The sequence below is a fragment of the Gracilinanus agilis genome, chromosome 1 (genome assembly GCF_016433145.1).
Source record: "Gracilinanus agilis isolate LMUSP501 chromosome 1, AgileGrace, whole genome shotgun sequence".
Taxonomy (NCBI): Eukaryota; Metazoa; Chordata; class Mammalia; order Didelphimorphia; family Didelphidae; genus Gracilinanus; species Gracilinanus agilis.
This window is the reverse complement of record NC_058130.1, coordinates 178,790,029-178,804,706: the sequence shown is the minus strand read 5'-3', so window position 1 is coordinate 178,804,706 and position 14,678 is coordinate 178,790,029. Positions and strand designations below refer to the sequence as shown.

The following is a 14,678-nucleotide window of genomic DNA, read 5'->3' as shown; positions in this document are numbered from 1 at the left end:
TCCTTCAAGATCAGTGAAGCTGTTCTTTACTTCCTCACAAAAAATACTGCTCAAACTGAGGCTCCTCTTTTTTCACATGAAAAGAAATAAACATTTTTTTCAAATAGACATCAGAGTGCCTAGTAGTTAATGGTCATGTGTTCGTGCAGGTATCACTTTTCCAATACTAAAAATCAGTGGGTTCAGGGACAGCTGGGTGGCTCTGTGGATTGAAAGCCAGACCTGGAGAGAAGAGGTTCTAGGTTCAAATCTGGCCTCAGACACTTCCTAGCTGTGTGGCCCTTGGCAAGTTATTTAACCCCCATTGCCTAGCCCTTACTGCTCTTCTTCCTTAGAACCAATACACAGTAAAAATAAATGGGTTCACTAATCCTTTGCCCCTGTTCTTGTGTAAGAAGTTTATCAAGAGTAAGAATATGGGAATACTATAACCTATTTCACTATACTTCTGGAGTCACAGATTTTTAAGTTCAGATGAATAGTACCACAACTATAATCAATTGTGTAGACTGTAGACTCTTATTTCATCATCTCTAAAATAGGAATTTAGTCAAGAGGGCTTAAAAATCTCTTCTAGTTCTAACACTATGAATGATAAAGGTTTTCACTTAAATATCTATATAATGGCACTTTCTTCATAACCCCACCTATAAGGTGTATAGCACAAATATTATCTCTAATTAGTAGACAAAATCAAGGCTTAAGGAGATTAAATGGCACAGGGCTAGGAAGTAGGGAAGCTGGCACTTGAAATCAAATTTTAAGTCCAATGCTCTTTCTACACACTATGTTAGATAGGAAAGTATTGTTCCCCAAAGTCTTTATTTTTGTTTGCAGAAAGATGAACTTCCATTGTCTAACTTCCTAAATAAAGGATCAGGGAGCTTAAACAGGTCCAGTTCATGCATTCAGCTCTTCTAATTAAAGACTTAAGTAATACTATTGCTTTTATTTTTAATAAAAAGGTTTGAAGTTAAATCACCTACATAAAGATGTATAAGAAACAGAAAAATAATATAATCCCATCAAATGACTGTCATTTACCCAAGGTTCTAATGAACCCTATACATTTATACTAAGCAAAGACTGCTCTTGACAGAGTTGCTTTAGTTTGCTACAAAGTACAAGAAGTGGGTGGCCCCCGACAAGTTATTTCAGTTTAAGCAGTCAAAAAAAAAGTTCTGCTTATGTATATAATATAGGAAAAACCCTACCAAATTGTCATTAAGCAGAAGCCTCATTTTTATGTCAACACTATAAAAGGACATACTTAAGCAAAAAAAAAAATTATGATCCTGATCTGGACATGTGAAAATAGAATCCTGTATGTCTTGTTACAATCTATTTCTTTAAAAAGTGAAACCCAAGATACAAAATGTGTGCAGAATTTGGCTCAAAATACAGGTCTTTTTGGTAAAACATCTGTTTTCACTATGAACAACAAATGGGAAATATTTCCAGGAATATTAAAAAAAATAAAAGCTCCCATTACATTTCCTGTTTCCTATGTAAATCCTTAAAACAAAGTATCAAGCATAAGGATACCAGGCACAATGAATATATATATTTTTAATTGAACCCCTCCTTACCCTCCCCACACCATGAAGGTAACATCTGGCAAAACAAAGATTATATCTTTCATGTTTCCATTTCTTAGTTCATTTTCTGGAGGTGAACATTTGCAAGTTATTCTTCAAATATTAAAATCTGTAGCTGTTTATAATGTTCTCTTGGTTTTACTTGTTTCGTTCTTCATTATCTCATGTAATTCCTTCCAGTTTAAAAAAAAATTAATCTGCTCATTGTTTCTTATGGTGCAGTAGTATTCCATTACAATCACATACCACAAATGATGGACATTCCATCAATTTCTAGATCTTTGCCACAACAGAGCTGCTATAAATATTTTGTAACATATAAGCTCTTTTCCTTTTCCCTTATCTTCTTTGAAAAAAGACTCAGCAATGATATTGCTGCATCTAATAGGCACTATGAATATTAAACAGTATATATGATAAAAGTAGAGTATTACATTTCTAAGAAAGCAAGTCTAATCAATGTTGATTAAATTCTGCATGAGCAATACACATTATCAACATATGCCTTTGCAGTCTGTCTATGTACCTAGCAGCTCCATCATGATGGCCAAAGGCAAATTCTTATGTCTTTTCCCCTTAAACTCACACACACAAAAAAATTCAAGGTCTGCACAAATTCTGATGTTTTTGATTCCCTTCTCTTCCAACATAAAAGTTAGGATTCCAAATGGTCAGGCAATTTCAAACAATGATGGTCAGATCTTATATTCTTACATATTTGCCTAGAGCACAAAGAGTTTAAGTGACTTGTCCAGGGTCACACAGTTAATATAATTGTGTGATAATGAGATTAAATCTACCTTGCCCATTCTCAAATTTAATCGCCAAAAGTGTAAGCAACTCTACTTAACTCACAAGTTAAGAGGCCTGTGACCTACATGTGCTAGAGTGAGTGATGAATCAGAATTTACTGATTGCCTCCTGGGCAATCCTAAGAAAAGCATCTGTTGTGATTGGACAGGTAAACTAGGAGGAAGGCATAGAAAGTGACGCAAAAGAAGCCCCTTTAAAAGAGAGTTCAGTGAGTTCAACTCCACTCTTCTTGTTTGTGTCTTGGATCTGAAGGAGCTCTTCTGGTTTGTGACTTGGACCTAGGGGAACACTGGACCTGGGACCCTGAGACTTTGGTGAGACTGTTCTTAAATCTTTCCCTTAGAATTACACGTGGTGAATGTAAAGGCTAAATCTTCCTGAACTTCTCTAAAGGAACTGCTCTTTCAAAAGAGATTCTGTAATTGAAGCTCCTGCTTCATTCATCTCCAGTCCTCTGGGGCCATATGGCCTTGGGCTTCAGGCTGAGCTCCCTTTGACTGAGGGCTAATTAGATCTGCCTGGGTTGAACAAGGGGGCCTGGAGCAAATTACTTAGTGTGTTAGGTTACTTATCCTGTCCTATTCTCTCTCTCATTTTCTTATTTTCTCTTCTTCTTCTCATTTGCAAATAAACTTCCATAAAAGTCATTTTGACTTGAAGTTATTCTTTAATTGGGGATTGATAATTATTCAATTCTCTGGTGACCAAAACTTTTAATATTCACCCAACCAAAACCCTTTTTCACCCCTCACATTATAGAAGCATGACTTGAAGTCAAGTCTGCCTCAATCCAAGATGAGCTACTTACTATCTCTTTGAAGAGAAAAAAATATAGAAAAAGTAAAAATATGTTAAAGATATTCATAATCTTACTTTTAAGACTACCCGAGGAAAGATAGAAAATGTTTTAAGATTTGATTTGCTAATGAAACTGTCAAGAGAGAGAAGGGTTTAGAGAAAACATGCATGTTAATATATCAATGGTAGAACTCTGAATTGGGCCAGCTATTATAGATAACAATTTGGAACTATTTCCCAAATGTTAATAAATTGTGCATATCCATTCACTACAATGGGATCGACACCCTGAAGTAATAAAAGAAAGAAGAAAAGGATTTACATGTATAAATATATTTATATTAACCCTTTTTGTGGTGGTCAAGAACTGGAAAATAAGGAGAATTTACATTAATTGGGGAATGACTGAACAAATTATGGTACATGAATATGATAGAATACTAGTATTCTATAGTGTAGTAGAAGGAAATGATGAAAGGAGCAGTTTTAGAGAAACCTGAGAAGAATTGTAAGAAATGATGAAGACTGAAATGAGCAGACTCAAAAGAATGATTTACACAATAACAATTTATACAACAAAATCTGAAGAGAAACAACTTTGAAACACTTAAGAAATCTGAGCAATGAAATGATCAACTATGATTCTAAAGAACTCATGATGAAACATGCTACCTACCTCCTAAAAGAGAGGATAGGCTCAAAGTATAGACTGAGACATATTTTTTGGCACGGTTAATAAAGGAATTTGTTTTGCTTGATTATAAATATTTGTTACAAAGGCATTTGTTTATCTTTTTCAATGGAGGTGGGGGAGAGGGAAGAGGGAAACAAGGTGGATTTTTTTTGTAATTAACAAAAATTTTAAAATGTTAAAAAGTTATTTTTATACTGAAAAGGAAAGAAAGATATTGTCTTATATATAGAATCCTATTCTTCCTTGCCTTAAATTTCAAATAACACGAATCAACCAATCAACATGTATTAATTAAGTGTCAACTATGTGCTAGGCACTGTGAATACAAAACAAACAAAAACATAGTCCTTCCCTCCAAGGAGCTTACGTTTCATTGTTAGTAGAAAGATGAAATTAAGAAGTCAGGTAGCTCCAACCAATGTTTCTTTTCCATTTAGGAATTACATTATCATAGATTTACAGTTGCTAGGGAATTTTAAGGCTACCTACCTAGTATAACTTTTTCATTGTAAAGATAATGAAATTAAGAGCCTAGAGAGGTTCAGTGATGTTCCCAAGAACATTTCAAGAAGTAGTAGAACTAGAATGCACATGCATGTCCTCTAATGCCAAATTCATCATATTTTCCCCTCTACCAAGACTCTACCATATTACCTCCCAAATAAACCACACAAAGGGCATACATTAGATATACTTACTACCCAGAGTTTAAACATAATGTGGCATGAATAAGGATACAGCTCAAGCATCCAGCTTGAGATTGGTAAAATGTCATAATCAGATCTCAGTAGTAGTAAAATTATTCTAAATAAAGCATATCCTTTTAAAATATTGTAATTCTGAAATTACCAGTGATATTTTCCGTATCAGAGAAATATGGAGAAAATGTAGACATAAAAAAGTTATTCTTTATTGAGAAAAGCTTTTAAAATTCTTTTGACCTTTAAAGTAGCTCACTTCCTAAAAGTTATAGCAATTCTAAGTAAATATAAGTAGATTTCAATAGTTTTTGACAAACATCTGAAATATCCTTTGAATATTACCCCTCCCCAATTCAAGCAAAAAATTTTTAAAAGTCCATATCAAATACTAAACACATATACTCCCTTTTTACTCTCACTCAAAGCATATCATTCCAAGAAATCCTTGACATTTACAAGGAGACTTTAGCTTACTAGGAATGTTTGCTATATTTTAAAAAACTTTGGAAAAGTAAAAAGAATGAGGAATATTATAGAAATATACTAGTAATTTAATTTTGTTATTTAAACAATAAAATGGAACTTTTCTAAACAGTCCATTAGCACTGTGATGATGATCAACTGTGAAAGTCTTAGCTCCTCTGATCAAAACAACAATCCACAACGATTCTGGAGGATTCATGATAAAAAGTGCCATCCACTTCCAGAGAACCGATGAATTCTGAGGACAGATTGAAGCACACTTTTTTTATTTTTCTTGATTTTTTTCCCAACATGGCTAATATGTTTTGCGTTACTTCATATGGATAAATGATATCATATTGTTTGCCTTCTCAGTGGGAGGGAGGGAATTTGGAATTCAAAATTTTTTAAAAAAGAAAAAAAAAGTATGTAAGCTTGTTGAGAATAAGGACTATTTTTGCTTTACTTTGTAGGGCTTGGCAGAGTGGCTAGCACACAGTAGGCACTTAATAAGTGCTTATTTACTTGAAGAAATAACAATCTTGAAACATTAGCTACAATCTCCTACTTCCTGTCCTCTAGACACACCCAGAACCCTTCAGGGTACATTTATCCCCCACATAATACTCTGAGATCACCATTTTATTTCTCTGGGCCAACACTAACTTTACTAGCAATTCATTTTCTTATTGACTCTGGGCTTCTGGTTGGCTTTTTGTACAAATCTGAAGTGGAATTTGGATGGTACCCAAATAGAGGCAGGTAGATCAGCTGCTTCACATCTAATATAGGAAAAACTAAAAATCACAACAGGTTGAATAATGATGAAGAAAGTTAATGATAAACTCCAGTAAATCATTTCTTCCACCTTGGAACTGCACAAAAAAAACCTATCAGAAGCCCATAGGCAATGACAAAGAGGGCTATTAGTAAAGTCACTGTTAAAATAAAATGGTAATCAACGGCTTGAACTCATGGGTGGAGGTGGACATGATTGGGGATGTAGACTCGAAACTACCACACCAATGCAACTACCAACAATTTGGAAATAGGTCTTGATCAATGACACATGTTAAAACCAGTGGAAATATGCATCGGCCATGGGTGAGGGGAAAATGGGGGGCGAAGGGGAAAGTAGGAGCATGAATCATGTAACCATGTTAAAAATGAATATTAATAAATGTTTAAAAAAAATAAAATGGTAATCTCAAAGTATGGTTCTAGGTAAGAATGAAGCCTGAAAGTCTCTGATGCTGGAGGCAATACCTTAGTGCTATCAGGAACTCACAGAGGACCAGGAGCTGAAGCAACCAATGTCGGGCAGCAGTGCTTAGAAAAGACACCCCTGAATTTGAAGATTCCTAGCATGCTGTCCTGAACTATCATAAAGAGCTCTAGAAATTCATTGCTCTGACCTTCAAAGATTCAAAAGGGCATAACTCTTTGGAAGTAGAGGTCAATCAGCAGGGAAATTCAGGGGAAGGTCTTCTAGGGAAGACCAAATAGTCAACCACCACTTCAAAAATACAGAGGGAAGCCTGAGCCTTGCACAAAGCCCTAGTTCAGGAATTAAGACTGGAGTGGGAGGGAAAGATAACAAACGCTTAAAAATTAACTTATTAAGCATTAAAATAACTAGTTTCCTTGGGGTATATGGCTAGTAGCAGAATCTCTGAGTCAAAGGTTATGGATATTTTTACCTCTTTATTTGCATAATTCCAAATTTGTTTTGCAAAAACAGTTGTACTAATTTAAAACCTGAAAAAAACAACAACCCTCCTACCATTATAAAATATTACTGAAGATCCAAAGAGGCCAAAATCCAACCTAGAAATTGCTAAGACCTGAAAACAGAAACTCAAAAGGAGGAAATGAGGGAATTTTAAAAAATGAAATAAAAGCTAAGAATTGGAAGAATAGTTTAGAATAACAGAAAGTAGAAAGCCTTATCCAATTAATGAATTCCCTGAAAATTAGAATAGATAAAAGAGAAATTAATGACTCCATCAGATAGCAAGAAACATTAGAACAAGAGTGAGCAGTAAAGATAAAATCCACTGTTAATCTCCCGAAGGAAGCCCCTAAAGACATAGTTCCAGAAATATCATAGCCAAAATCCCAAGTTCCCACAACAAAAGAAAAATACTGCAAGCATCCAGAAAGAAGCAATTCAAGTACCAAGATCCAACAGATAAGATCAACCAGATCTGGTGATACAATATTCCAAAAGACAAAAGATATTGGCTTATAACCAAGAACAACTTACCCTGCAAAGCTGAGTAAAATCCTACAGGGGAAAAAAATGGATCTTTAATGCAAAAGAAGACTTTCTTTAAAAATACATCTATCTATCTATCTATCTATCTATCTATCTATCTATCTATCTATCTATCTAATCTTTTATTTTCACATAGCCTAAATTCTCCCCTTATCCCTTACCCCTCCCTCACAGACTGCTATGCTATATGACAAATAATTTTTTTTAAAAAGAAAAAGAAAATAATAAGCAAAACTGATTAATACAGCCAAAAAAATCTGATAATATGTCATATTTAAGATCAATGAACCTCTAACCTCAGCAAAGAAGTAGAAAACAGCTGTCTTTTTTGGGATCATTTGTTTTTATTTATTTATTTGTTTGTTTGTTTGTTCATTTATTTATTTATTTATTATTTTTTAAGCCCTTGTACTTCGGTGTATTGTCTCATAGGTGGAAGATTGGTAAGGGTGGGCAATGGGGGTCAAGTGACTTGCCCAGGGTCACACAGCTGGGAAGTGGCTGAGGCCGGGTTTGAACCTAGGACCTCCTGTCTCTAGGCCTGACTCTCACTCCACTGAGCTACCCAGCTGCCCCCTGGGATCATTTGTTTTTATAATTTAACAATATTCATTTTCAATTGTTTTGTGGTGATTGTTCTTTCTTTTGAATGGAGTTTTCTTGACTCTGCTTACTTCACTTTCCAGTAGTTCTTGTGTTTTATGCTTCTCAGTATTCATATTTGTTCTAAAAAACTTTGAAAGATTTTGGAACTCTGATCAATTCATTGATAAACCATGAGTCCAGAGAATTGAAAATGAAATATGACACCCTCCTCTTGCCAAGAAGGTGATGGACTTAAAATGCAAAATGAGATACATATATTTAGAAATGGCCAATGCTAAAATCTGTCTTGCTAGACTACACATATTTGTTCTGAGAGTCTTAATTTTTTTTAATTGTCTAAACTGGAGAGATAGTGGGAGATACAATAAATGACTAAAAATGAATTAAGTAATTATTCAAAATTAATTGCTTCCTGGAGGTATATACTTACTAGTGGAATCACTAGACCAGTGATTCCCAAAGTGGGTGCTACCAGCGGTGATGGCCACAGGTGCATTTATCTTTCCTATTAATTGCTATTAAAATTTAAAAAAAAATTAATTTCCAGGGGGCTAAGTAATATTTTTTCTGGAAAGGGGGCAGCAGACCAAAAAAGTTTGGGAACCACTGCACTAGTCCAAAGGTTATAGACATTTGCACCTCTTTATAAGTTGCATGATTCCAAACTGTTTTCCAAAATGGTAGTACTAATTCACAACCCTACCAACAAAGCATTAGTGTATTTGCCTTTCCATAAACCCTACTATACTGACTACTCCCACTTTTTCTTATCTTTGCCAATATGTTAGATATGAGGTAAAATCTAAGGGTTGTCTTTAATTTGCATTTTTCTTATTAATAGTTATTTGGGGCATTTTTTCATATAATGGTTAATAATTTGTAATTCTTATCTTGAGAAGTATTTGTTCATATCCTTTGATCATCTTACATCAGAGGACTTGCAAATATTTCTGATGAAGAGACCAAAGCTATTTTTCATCATACAAGTGCTTGAGAACAGCATACAAATACATAGGAAGGAGAAGTGAAAGTGGGCATCAGAAGAACCTCACTCTTACCCAAATCAGACAAAGGTAGGTTGAACAAAAGCACACAGACATGTAGCAAATGTACATGTATGCATGCATGCATGTGAGCACACCATACACATACAGTTTAATGCAGAAATACATCAGACTTAAGAGGGAAAACAAGTGAGGATTAGAGAGAGGAGTTAAGATAGAGAATAATAAGAGCAAGAGAATAGTTGCAAGGAGAACCAAATTCCAGATCCTGAAAGGGGGAATTAAAAAAGCAAAAAAAGGAAAAGAATTAGAATTTAAGAGAATACCTATCAATCAAGGAAAAGCTGAACAAAACATGTTATGTAACTGTAATTGAGTATTATTCCATTATAAGAAATTACTTTTAGGGAGGAAAAGGGAAAAGGAGGATTAGCAATATTGATATAAAAAAACAAAAAAGGTCACAAAACATTTTTTGAAATATAAAGAAGAGACAGGAGAAAGTTTGGAGGGAAGTACAGAGAGGGAGGATAGTCCTGAAAGTAATATGTGGAAATTATAATATGGTTTCTAAAAAAAGGGCAAAGGGTATGAAATAGAGACTAGGTTTCATATACAATCCATTTTTTCTATTGGGCATATGTAAATGCTGTTGTTTTTTAAGTTCAAGTTTAGAATAAAAAATAAAATAAATCAGTGCTGCCTATGAACAACCAAAATCACCCTGCTGCATTTCTCTTAGCATCCTTCCTGCTGTGGGAACAGATTGTGACCATTAAATTTATAATTCCCTCAAATGGTGATGTAAAGGAACCCCATAGCTTATGGGTAACTCTCCAGCTGCTTGATATATATAGAGTACTGCTAAGAATCAATCATTTATTGGGCATTCTATTCTGAGAAAAAAAGCTGTGAGGATATAAAAGAAATAGGAAGTATCGACCCTTGAGGAACTTAAAACTGACTAGAACTCTCAAATAGAGGGAACTAATGATGTACTTTAAAACACCGGAACAGGAGGTGCTTAGAGATTATGTAGGTCCAATGTCTATTTTTCTGAATATTCTAGAAATCCAATCCTTTTCTCTGTCCTCCTCCCCCCAAGGCTATTATTATCTCTTCATGCCCCAAAGGGTTACAATGTGAAAACCTATCCAACAAAAACAACTGCTTCTTTTCACTAATAGTCAAATACACTGTGTCCCTTTAGTAAATGCTAAGTGATAAAGAAGAATTATCAGATCCTTGAGTTGTGATAATATGTTGCTTTTTGAACAAATGAAAAAGCATCTGTTAAACATTTACTGTATGTCAAACTGTGCTAAGTGCTTTATATACAAAGAGAATCTGCAATCTTGGCTCTCAGAGAGCTCACATTCTTATTAGGGGAAACAATACATAAAGAAGAGTTTACATGCAGGACAGAGAGCAAGGCTCTATGGTCCTTAAGGCACATCAGCAGAGAGGAGGGTCCTGTAGGGTATAGTAATAGGACAAATAGGAAGGTTTTTTTTTTATAGGAATTGAGAGTATAGTGTCCAAGCAGAGAGGAATGTCTATTAAGAAGAGCTGCAGTACTGTAAAAGCCTATGTATGAGCAGATTTTAGGGGCTTGGCCCATGATCCCTCCTTGGTAGGGAGGAAGCGCTATTGGGAGAAATTCTGGGGAGAAAAGTTCTAATAGGGCTGTTCCAGCTGGGCTTTTATTAAGGATTTTTTTTTTTTAAAAGCATACTTGGGCAAATATTGAGGACAAACTTGTTAAGTATAAACTAAAACAAGGTTTCAAAGTATTTAACTCAAAGTGGTATTCCTAATCATTCATGATTTCTTGAACCTTGCTGGTCAAAAGCAAGTGATGCTACATAAGATAACTTTTTGTAATGGTGATAATATTTTCCTCTTACTTCCTTGTCTGCTAGATGTTAAAGCTGAGGAGAAAAAACAAAGTTTAAAGTCAACACTTTCAATTAAATACAAAAAATAATGAGTCACTGAAATGCTAGCTTAGATCAGAAGCAATGACAGATGAATTCTGTATCACCTAAACTGATGTCTGATTGAAATGAAATCGACTCTACCAGGTAATTTTTTATACATTTGCAGACCTCTGAAGGACTCATTCAAAGTAGACCAATATAGCATATACACTGGCAGAAGTTCTTAAAAAGGCTGGATCCTGTGTTGAGGTCTGTGGGCTTGGTTAAATAATAGCAAAGTTAGTTATAGCAAGAAAGATGTTTTTAATGTTACTTCCACATTTTGTAGATGTAGTAGATAAAAGATTATAGGAATAAGGAAAATGAGAAAATACTTTGTTCCACATGATAAGAAAGAAACAATGAGGACAGCAATAACTTTCTTTTATTGAATACTTAGGAAAGGGCTATTTATCTTTTACAAAACAATAAGTAAAACCACCAATACCTCTATGGTTTACATACATGGCTTAAGTTAAAAGGAACATGTAATCTGCTAATAGGTGCTTACTTCAATGAATTTCTCTAAAACATCCATTAATATTAATTGCCCCCATGGAATGATTTTTCTAGGAAAAGATTTCAGTGCTTTCTAAGAAAGAAACCATAATCTTACAAAGTAAGTTAAAATACCATGAAGAGTGCAGAGACAATTTCCTAAACCAAATGCTTTAAAGTAAGTGCTGATAAGAACACTTTACGGCATGTCCTTGGAATTTATCTGCTTTCTTACACATTCTCTTCAGCAGACAAACAAGAATCACAATGATATATGACTGTGTAGATCAAGATTTGTTACCACAAATTATCAAGGAGTATGGAATTCATTTGTATTTCATTTCACACTGTACTCACCAATCCCTTATTTCCCACAATTCTCAACTATGTGTGGTATTGTAGACTGGCCTAGTCAATCCTTCTTTCAATTAATACTTACTGCCAAAGAAAATGAATTCCAAATCTGAATTATGTATAAACAGCTTAATCATTCTACTGAAAGCTTAGATTGCCTGATGGGTAATTTGTGGTATCTTATCACAGCATCACAACAAATGGAAGGGAAGAGAAGGGAGTAAACATTTATTAAGCATCTACTATGTACCTGGTACTATGCTAAGTGCTTTACAAATATCTCATTTGATCCTGACAACAGCTCTATAAATTAGGTGCTATTATGATCTCCATTTTACAATTGAGGAAACTGAAACAGACAGAGGGTAAGAGATTTGCCCAAGGTCACAAAGTTAGGAAGTGTCTGAGGCCAAACTTAAACACAGGTTTTACTGAGGCACAGCACACTAGCCAAAGCAATACCTAGCTGCCTAGAGTACATATTTCACTGTGACTAAGTACTTTTCACCTGAACATTTTGGAAGAAAAACTAAAATATACTCACTCTACGGGTTCTTTCTACATCACCACATGGTAATCGCTTTACAAAGTCAATCCCAGTTAGAGGTGTTCCAGTTGGAGGTAGCAAGATAGAGGCATCCATCATTAAATATTCCACATTCATAGGCTTAATCTATTAAAGAGAAATTCAAGTTAAACATGAAAGTTGTGTATGAGGGGGTATTTGACAGATTATGCTGGTCATATTTATTAAACAGTACAAATTAAGTGTCTCAAGTTATACCAAAACTAAATAAATATATGCCTTGATTCGACCAAAAAAAATAAAAAAATAAAAAAAGAGGTATGCTATTGGGGGCAGAGAAAAGGTCCTCATGTGATATTAAATTACAAGGACAATCTACTAGTTATCTACCACCTCCCTACCTTACCCATATACACATTTTACCCTCAGCATTCAATATAACAATCTGATAAAAGTTCCATTTCCTCTAGAAGCTCCCTTTTTTCCTGACTTCCTTATATCATTCACTTAACCTAAACTGTCTTCTTCCTTCCCTCTATCCAAATTTTATTCAACCCTCAAGGTCCTCTACTCCTCAAGACCTATCTTCTACATGAAGTCTTTGATAACAATTTGAACCTACCCAGGCCTTGCTTTTCTCTGAACTCTTATTGCATTTAGCACTGTATAGTTAGTGTTTAATTGGTCCATGTGTGTACTATCTAAATATACTCTAGACTTCTTAAGGGAAGGGGCAAAAAAAAAAAAATCATCAACACTTCATTTATTCAGCATCATTAGAAGTCTGAGTAGTTCCATACAAGTGATTGTTTTTTGATGCTTTTTTTTTTTTTAACATTTATTAATATTCATTTTTAACATGGTTACATGATTCATGCTCCACCTTTCCCCTTCAACCCCCCCTCCAACACCCCCCCCACCCATGGCCGATGCGCATTTCTTGATGCTTTTTAAAATTCTATTAAATTAATTAATTTAGAGTACTTTTCCATGGTTACAAGATTCATGTTCTTTCCCTCCCCTCCCTTCAGCCCCCTCCCATAGCTGACGCACAATTCCACTGGGTTTTACATGTGTCATTGATCAAGACCTATTTCTATATTATTGATATTTGCACTAGGGTGATCATTTGGAGTCTATATACCTAATCATATCCCCATCAACCCATGTGATCAAGCAGTTGTTTTTCTTCTGTGTTTCTATTCCTCCTCTGAATGTAGATAGTGTTCTTTCTAATAAGTCCCTCAGAATTGTCCTGGATCATTGCATTGCTGCTAGTAGAGAAGTCCATTACATTCAATTGTGCCACAGTGTATCAGTCTCTGTGTATAATGTTCTCCTGGTTCTGCTCTTTTCACTCTGCATCAATTCCTGGAGATCGTTAAGTGAATGTTTTAAAATGGAAATTTAGATAAGAGATATTGTGCATTCCCTACCTTCATTTAAACAGATTTACAAAGCATAAATTGACCTTTGATGACTCAGGGTTATCATACTGAAAACTTGGTGAGACTACTTTAAATATCTTCTTTTGAATTCCATGTGGTGAGTTTAAAGACTGTATCTTCCTGAACTTCTCTTAAGAAACTTCTTTTAACAGATTCTGTGAATGAATTTTTGCTTCATTCACCTCCGGGTCTCTGGCCCTCTGACTCTTGGCTGAGGGTTAAGATCTACCTGGATTAATTAGAGGATTGTAATAAATTGCCTACTGGGTTAGATTCTTATTTCCTTATTTCCTCTCTCCTTAATTGTAAATAAACTTCCATAAAAGTCAATTTTGACTTGAGATTATTCTTAATTGAGGATTGATAATAGTTCAATCCTCTGGTAACTATCTTTTAATATATTGAACCCAAAAAATCCCTTTTTCACCCTTACATATTTGGCTGTGACTAGACTTGGAGTCAGGAAAACATCTTAGTTCAAATCCAGTCTCAGATACTTCCTTAGATGTGCAACGCTAAGCAAGCTACTTAAATTTTGTCTGCTTCAGTTTCCTCAACTGTAAATCTAATAATTGCTTCTATCTCACAAGGTTATGAGGATCATGAAATAACATTTTTAAGACACTCAGCATAGTGCCTGGAACAAAGTAGGTGCTTAATAAATGCTTATTCCCTCCATCCCTCTCCTCCCTAAGAAGTCTTTTTTTTTTTTTTAATTTCCCTGTTGAGGTTTTCTCTTGAAGTTTAAGATTACCAGAAGACAAATACTAAACAATTGTGGGCTTGGACAGATTAACACATTTGAAACACATTTGATAAGTGCTTGTAGTTTGCAAAGCATTGTGCCCAGATGAAGGGACACAAAGAAGAAAAGAGTTCCTGTCTTCCAGAAACTTACAATCTAAAAGAAGTCAGGTAT

General features: G+C 34.7%; 1 protein-coding gene across 2 annotated transcripts in view; it reads right to left on the bottom strand.

The window, feature by feature from the left end:
• The window catches only part of CLEC16A (C-type lectin domain containing 16A), a 220,957-nt gene that overhangs the window by 116,670 nt on the left and 89,609 nt on the right, over nt 1-14,678 (bottom strand). For both annotated transcript variants that reach the window (XM_044659037.1, XM_044659040.1), the window contains exon 17: nt 12,330-12,458. In XM_044659037.1, coding sequence (XP_044514972.1) covers nt 12,330-12,458 — 129 coding nt within the window. The remainder of the gene's footprint in view (nt 1-12,329; nt 12,459-14,678) is intronic.